The sequence below is a fragment of the Micropterus dolomieu genome, unplaced genomic scaffold (genome assembly GCF_021292245.1).
Source record: "Micropterus dolomieu isolate WLL.071019.BEF.003 ecotype Adirondacks unplaced genomic scaffold, ASM2129224v1 contig_13228, whole genome shotgun sequence".
NCBI lineage: Eukaryota > Metazoa > Chordata > Actinopteri > Centrarchiformes > Centrarchidae > Micropterus > Micropterus dolomieu.
The window spans coordinates 1-7,741 of NW_025742214.1; the positions used below are offsets into that span (position 1 = coordinate 1).

General features: G+C 40.7%; 1 protein-coding gene across 1 annotated transcript; it reads left to right on the forward strand.

Moving 5' to 3' along the window:
* Window positions 1–263: 263 nt before the first annotated feature.
* Window positions 264–6,953, forward strand: LOC123966347 (zona pellucida-like domain-containing protein 1). Its single transcript, XM_046042527.1, has 6 exons — window positions 264–300; window positions 1,291–1,517; window positions 1,596–1,780; window positions 5,229–5,301; window positions 6,426–6,523; window positions 6,845–6,953. The coding sequence occupies exons 1-6, from the start codon at window positions 264–266 to the stop codon at window positions 6,951–6,953; spliced, it is 729 nt and encodes a 242-aa protein (XP_045898483.1).
* The last annotated feature ends 788 nt before the right edge of the window (window positions 6,954–7,741 follow it).

Here is a 7,741-nt window from a genome sequence, read left to right on the forward strand (position 1 = left end):
TGTTTCCTGCAACCCAGTAAGCACCTTGACAGTCTGGCTACTTGAGAACTGTGTCTTTTGGCGCTTACCGACTGCTGGTACCAGCTCGACTCACCTCGCTTTTGGTGCCCCATCCTCCATTTCCGTTGCAGATATAGAACCCCCTCAATATAGCTGATTGTCATAGCAATGCCACACAAAACTGCCGTGATGTAATCTTCAATGCGGCACCCACTCGCAATCCGCACACACCACGTGCCAAACACCTCTTCACACATAAGACAATGGAGGATATCGAAGAGATGCTGTTTTTGATTCTCGGTATGTGGCTGGGTTATATATAATAAAGTAATAAAGTACAGAGAGTATTGTTACAGTTACTATCTCGCAATCTCTGGGTTTGTTCAGGACATCCTGTCTGGTGCGCACAATGATGATGCAGTGAATAGTGACAATTCTCTCTCTGATCAATCAGTAGTTTGCAGTGTTGTCACATCAGCTTTTGGTATTGCCTCAGCACACACTGAACTTCGACGGAGGTGATACCAAAAAATCTACCAGGTACCAGATTTGCCCAATGGAAAACTAAGAGAGTCGTGTTGAGTCAAGGCGAGTTGAGCTGGTACCATCTGGTGGAAAACGGACACTGAGGTGAGGTGCATGTTGATGATTCCCCCAAGAGAGATCATGTCCATCCAAGCTGTAGACTGTAGTGTTCCAACTGTCAGTCACATAACAGTGTCTATGGGAAAATGAACGGGACTTTTACTTTCCGAAATTGCTCCTCCCTCTTTGTAACTCGCATAGATATCTAATTGTACACTCATGTGGAAGTTTGTCTTTGGCTTCACAGACACACATACACTTTACAACATCCTCTGCCATGGTTAAAATACATGAGATAGAGAGAATGAATGAGTGGGCCTGTAATAACGAAAGGTTAGGATGAAAGTGTAAAAATAATTACAATAAATACACATCTTAAATGCAATCATGAAAACAGCAGCAGTCAATATCTAATAAGAAGTCATTTGTTTAGTCTCTTAAAGGTGTTGCTCTTTGCTGTGGGTGCACTACATTGTCTTCCTGAAGGGAGTTTTTGAAATTTGTTAAAAAAAAGGTTTGGGTTAAAATAAGTACATCACTCTAGGAAGTTATCTCAGGGTGTGTGTCCTGTACACTACAGATAGAGCCTTCTTGTTACACAGGTAGAGTACCCCTTTAAGAAGTCAGTTCCGGAGAGATCAGTGACTGATTGAGTCATGTTCAAATACTTAAAGCTGATTCTGGTTTCATCCTCACTTTGTTCAGTTAACACAGACATTATGGTCCAGTGTGGCTCTAAGTCAGTGGCCCTCCATGTCTTCCTGTGTGCCATATATTATAATGGATATAACGAGTCACTGCTGGCCCTCAACTCCCAACATCGCAAAAACCATTGTAAAGGGATTGCTGACTGGACGGTGGACCCGCTTGTTCTCAGATTCAACTTCTCCATCACAAAGGCAGCGATCGTTGCCTGCTCCACCAAGCTGACAGTAGGTTATCTTCGCCTGAAACACCCAGCAGATGCCACTCACACAACAGATTCTTACTCAACCAATTTTTTCTCAAAGCTCATTCAGGGGGTGGGTGGCGGACTGTTTGCAGACTTCTCTAACATCCAGAAAGTCAACATCTCAGGTAGTATCCACTCCGAGGACTCTAGTACAGGAGCCATCACCTATAACCCAAAGTTGATGTACATGTTCTCCTGTGACTACCCACTGCAGTACCTGGTCAACCAAACTCAGATGAGCGTGTAAGTGATATGTGCAGTTTAGAAGTGCACACGTTTACACAATGTACACAGGGGGGGGTTTGTTCATTAGGACGTACTGCCAAGCCAGGAAAGGCAGGGGATTGTTCTTACCTTTTCTACCACACTGTTAGTTAGCTATGACTGTTTTTGACAGGCAGTTTGCCTCTGAATATCGTCAAGTCTGTGGAGTCCCGCTTCTTTTGGGGCGATTTCAGCTCGGTTGAAAATCTCCCACAGTTTCTTTCGAGCTGCGGGCCTGCAACGCAATCTCTATGGCTTCTGGGAGGGCTTGCACTTATGTGTTTACATCATGCGCCCAGCAGCAGAGCTGCTTCTGCCACCTGAAAATGACTCATCAGTCCACCAGCTTGTTGGTCTCACTACGATCAGCTGCTGTTTTAAAACGTACGTTCAGGCTGAAAATTCAACCGTGGTGTTTTGTCAGGAGATGCAGTGACTTTACAAGCAGTAAGTAAGACACAGCAATGTTATAGCCTAATACATGTAATTTTTTAAGCTATGAGGAGAGGAAAGGTCTGCTAGCCACTAGGCTAATGTATGCGGTGTAAAATGCCATAGGCTAAGCTAACTATTATTAAGGCATGTTTTATGTGTGGTAGTGGAGTCAATTTAAAGTTAACTTTACAGCACTTAACCAGTAAAAAAAATGTATGTGTTGTTTTATTCTTTTATTGCCAGAAACCACAGAAGAAAGAGGAGGTAGCATGATGTGGTCGTCACTTGCATCTTAGTCAGAGGAGGATAAAAAGAAGAAGAAGGAGAAGTAGGAAAGCAACAGAAATTAAAACAGAAACAATAGAATATACCTTTTATATTTCCCCTTACATTACTTGTTGTTTATGTGTAAATACAGAGTTAGAATTGGAGAACAGCACATAGCTCATTGTTACTGTGTGATTATAGAGTATGGGAGAACAGTGGATACTTGTAATACAGCCCGTTGGATTTGTTGTACCTAAATAAAAGGTGTGTCACAGCCCCTTTCTGGGGATTGTCTTGCTGTTGCCTCTCCAGTGCACCTGTGACATTGATTCACAATAACTTATGCTTCTTAACTGGACAAATTGATATCCCTGAAGGTTGATTGATTGACAAGATGTTATACTGTGATGATTAAGTGTTCCCTTTTTTGAGCATCGTAGAAGAACTGACTGGGCAGTGACAGTCACAGTGACTAAAATTGATGGTTGAGTCAGCCATTATCTTTTCTATCATCCCATGGTTTGGCAGTCTCTCAACAGGGAGCTAGAGCAGGCTGCATCACATATCTATCATGGTCAGTAAGTTAAACTGGCTGACCTTGGACACAGATCCCTCAAAAGAGCTGTGTCTCAGGTGGCAGAGAGGGTGTGTGAGTGTTTGTGTGTGTGGGTAAGCTGAGTATCATTGTAAGCGCTTTGGATAAGAAGTGCTGTATTGCTCCTGCACCTTGCATGGCAGCCTCTGCCATCAGTGTATGAATGGGTTTGAATGTGTGAAAGTGTTGTAAAGTGCTCTGAGTGTTCAGAAGACCAAAAAAAGCACTGCATAAACAAAAGTCTATTTACCATTCCACCCTCTGTATGGAGAATTGTAAATGGCAATTCAGAGCATCAAAGTGAGAAATGGGTTTATCTCCCTCGTCATCAAACAGTGAAATAGTCAGGAGTCTGCTGATGATCAGTCGATGGGTGGCCACTGTGGTGGTGTCTAAACCATTTTTAATAGTTGAGTTGGGCAATGATGGCTATGCTGTCACTGATTCTTAACTTCTTTAACATTTCAATTCAGTTTTATTTATATAGCGCCAAATCACAACAACAGTTATCTCTGAGCGCTTTTCATAAAAGAGCAGGTCTAGACCGTACTCTGTGATGTTGTTTACAGAAACCCAAACCCGGTTTGGAGGAACAGAGAGAAAAAGAGAGGGATGGAAGGAGAGAGAGAGAGAGAGAGGGGAGGGAGGCAGCCTACACAATATACACACAGAGGTACAGACATAAAAGGTGATGTTGCTATAGACTGAATGAAAAATGGTACAGATATTTATAATAGTGTTAATGATAACAGTCGTAATGTTAATGATTATAATAACAATAATAACAATAGGACTAGTAACAATAGTCGTTGTAGCAGAGGGTGTCGAGCAGGAACACGGGGGCATCAGGTGACCCGCAGCCACAGATCCAGACTCCACAGCTCCAGAGCCAGAAACACCTGCAGGAAGTGATAGGAGGAGAGAGGAGAGGGACGAGAAAGCACAAGACTACCAGAAAGGGGAGAAGTTGTGTTAGTAACATGCAATAATGGGATGAGGTTGCATACAGAGGGAGAGAAAGTAGAGGAGAGAGGAGCTCAGTGCATCATGGGAAATCCCCCGGCAGTCTAGGCCTATAGCAGCATAACTAAGGGATGGTTCAGGACTAACCTGAACCAGCCCTAACTATAAGCTTTCCAGGCTGCAAGGTAAATGTCTCTTTTGGACAATAAAGTTAAAGTGGAAGAGTGCTAACTCAAATCAATCTCAAAAATAATTTCAGTACACTGGCCATTGCATTTTCAAATCATGCCAGTTTGAATAGTACAGGTCTAGTTCATTACTAGCATGGAAACTAAATGAATTAAACTAATCACAGTAGCTATATGATGAGGGATATCAAAACGTTGGCTATGTGTGAAATTATACCCTTAGAACTGGGCAGCATAGATGGGAAATATATTGAGCTCTGGAAAATAGGGGTAAAATCATGTTTCGGATTTCTTTTATTAAAAGGTGTTTGTGTGAAGAGGACTGTAGATGAATGAACCTCAGTTCAGCTTGACTGTATGGAAGGCAGTATAAAGACATTATGTTTGGTTATGTGTTGTCAGAGGTGTGTGTTACTCTTGTGTCTAGTTTCAGCAGGGCTTGAATCTCGCCTTGGTGCGTTGTTCCCTCGTGTATCAGATGAAAGATGACCTCGTTGCTGTGATGGGATGCTCAGCAATTACAGCCGGCTCTTTCAGCTCCTAAAAGGCTCTTCATAAAGTACCACTGCCTAACTTACGTTCTTATTTGTTCAAAAAAAAAATATGCCAGATTCTTCATCTGCAGTACACTGAAATATTCTGTAATAATGATATGATAAAGTGGGATATGTCAAAAATACATGTTTTGATTCAATTTATATGATATTGTATAATAATGAAACAAAAGACATTTGTTAGAGTAACATTCAACAGTCTTACCTTGCTTGGCTCTTAATGTTATTACCAAAATTAGATGTTTTTGGAAGAAATACATTATCAGATCATTCTATTATTATTTTGTTTACAAATAAAGATCTCAGAGGGGAGCTGGCGCTGATTGTTATCTTAAAGGTTTCCGAGGGACACATCAATAGATTAGTAATGACTAGTAAGTATTTAGTAATTTCCAGCTGCTGACAGAATTCTTTTTGTCCATCAGGTCTGGGGTCAACCTGGCAGTCCAAGACAATAATGGGAGTTTCATCAGCACACTGAGCATGCAGCTTTACTCGGTAAGAAGGTGTCGTGAGAATCAACGCATGTTTATTTTAGTCAAGTTCAGTTGACATTATGCGAAGGAGGACATCAAATCACATGCAACTACAAAAATGTCAAGGATGAAACAAATAAGTCCAAGATTTATTTCTATCCTCTTCTTTGATGTAAACAGTACAGTCTATAATCCTGATTTATAGATTAAAGTATAATTTCAGGAATTCTAGAAGGTTCATAAGGTAACAGCAAATCTGATTAGTATTCTGGACCAATACCATTAAGTGACTTATAAAGTAGTTAAAGTGGAGAAGTGTCTCTGTATTTGCTTGAGAGAGAAAGGGTCATATTCTAGCAATGTTCTTGAGATGATAAAAAGCAGTCGTAGAAATATTTCTAATATGTGACTCAAAACTGAGAACTGAGTCAAAAATAACTCCCAGGTTTTTCACCTTATCACAGGGATTTAGTGCCAGCATTCGCAGATTCGTTTTGAGTTTCTCCATCTGAGATTCAGAACCAATGACCAATACTTCTGTTTTGTCCTGATTGAGCTGCAGAAAATGTTCTGCCATCCATGACTGTATGTTTAGAAAACAGCTAAAAAGGGCATCTACTGGTCCTGGGTCATCAGGGCAATGTATAGCTGTGTGTCATCAGCACAACTGTGAAAATTGATGCCGTGGCTCCTGAAGACGTCTCCAAGCGGCAGCATGTACAGATTAAAAAGGGTAGGGCCTAAATGTTGGAAACACCACAATTCATTTTATGTCTTCTGGATAGAGATTCATCAATACACACAAAGAATTCTCTCTCTCTCTCTATCACTGAGATATGATCGGAACCGTCTTTCTGCTATTGTGCATTTTCTTTATAATTGTTTAGTTTTCTCAGTTCTTCAGGGAGGTATAGAGATTTTTCAGTTTTAGAGGTGCCACTAAGTCAAGGGTTGATCTAAGTTTACTGTTAAAACTATCTACAATAAAATCACTGGAGGAAGGTAATATATCGGCAGGAATATCACAAAACATATTAGTAAAATTAACTCAGACATACTAGCAGGACTACTCCTCTGGCCCTCCCATTCTGTGGGATGTGCAGATGTATCAGTCTAAACAACATCCTTCCCTCTCTTCTTTTAAAGGACAATAGCTACTCCTCTGTGCTGCAGATCCCTCCAGGAGGCCTGCAGCTAAAGACCAGGATCTTTGCAGAAGTGAAGGCGTCCAACCTCACAAGCAGGTACTTCACACTTAACACAAGTTTTATCAACTTGATTATACTAATTGTAAAATATCTTATTCTTAAACATTACAAATATTTGCTCAGTAAAGTACATATTAACCCCAAATATGTAGCAAAATATAGTGCTGTTTGGTGTGCATGTTAACCCAGGGGCACAGGCCAACCTAATCAAAATTCTAGATACTTTTTCCAAAACTTTACCTGTGTCAATTTTCACAGCAAAGACCTTCAGTCCCAATAGATATTATCTCGCCAGAAAATGGGAAAATATGGCTGGATCTATCAATCTGTGCTAATACCGAAAACTCCTCCTTGCAGATTCAACGTGCTCCTGGACCGATGTTACGCCACAGTTTTGCCTTTCCCCATCAACACCACATATTATGATCTCTTTATTGAGTTATATGCCTACAGAGATGAAACGTGAAACAACTTGACTCAGTTTTAGAGAAAGATGTTCAGAAATAAGTCCAGTCAGATTATTTCTAAAGCACATTCAAAAACATCCTATACATAACAAAGTGCTGTACAAATTTATGAAATTAAAAAAACAATCAATAAAACCTACAACAATAAATAGAAGGCCCGATAATAATGGGAAATTTATTCCACAGTCTTGGGGCCACAACCGAAAAGGCCTGATCACCCTTTCTTTTCATCCGGGACTGTGGAATGGCTAAAAAGGAACTGGTCTGATGATCTAAGGAGACTGGAAGAGTGATACACTGTATGGAGAGCTAAAATGTATAATGAAGCCATTTCATATAATGCCTTAGAAAATGTACCTTAAAATTGGCTATATTTTACCTGTAACCAGTGAAGAGAGGCCAATATCGAGACCGAAGAGTAGGAAATATTTCCATTATTAACAGAAAAGGTTCTATCCTTCGTAGAGTCCGTCCACTGTGGAGCAACACCACTTGCTGTAGGGGATCTAGGAGGATGACATGATCAAAACAGGGGCGGCTGTAGCTGAGGAGGAAAATTCAATTCACCTACACAGTATCCACACAGAGGTACAGACAGTAGAGGTGCTGGTACAAACTGAATGAATAATGATGGAAATTTAGTAGTTTATGATAATAATCGTAATGTTAATGATTATAATAACAATAATAATAACAATAGCACTAGTCACAATAATTGCGGCAGAGGGTGTCGAGCATGAACATGGGGGTGGCAGGTGACTCGCAACCACAGATCCAGACACCACAG

Bases quoted from the DNA above. Each gene is read 5' to 3' on its own strand.
- LOC123966347 (XM_046042527.1), top strand. From the start codon at position 264: ATGGAGGATATCGAAGAGATGCTGTTTTTGATTCTCG. The intron at 1,781-5,228 runs GTAAGTGATATG...TTTGTCCATCAG, and splicing joins AACCAAACTCAGATGAGCGT to GTCTGGGGTCAACCTGGCAG. The intron at 6,524-6,844 runs GTACTTCACACT...TCCTCCTTGCAG, and splicing joins GCGTCCAACCTCACAAGCAG to ATTCAACGTGCTCCTGGACC.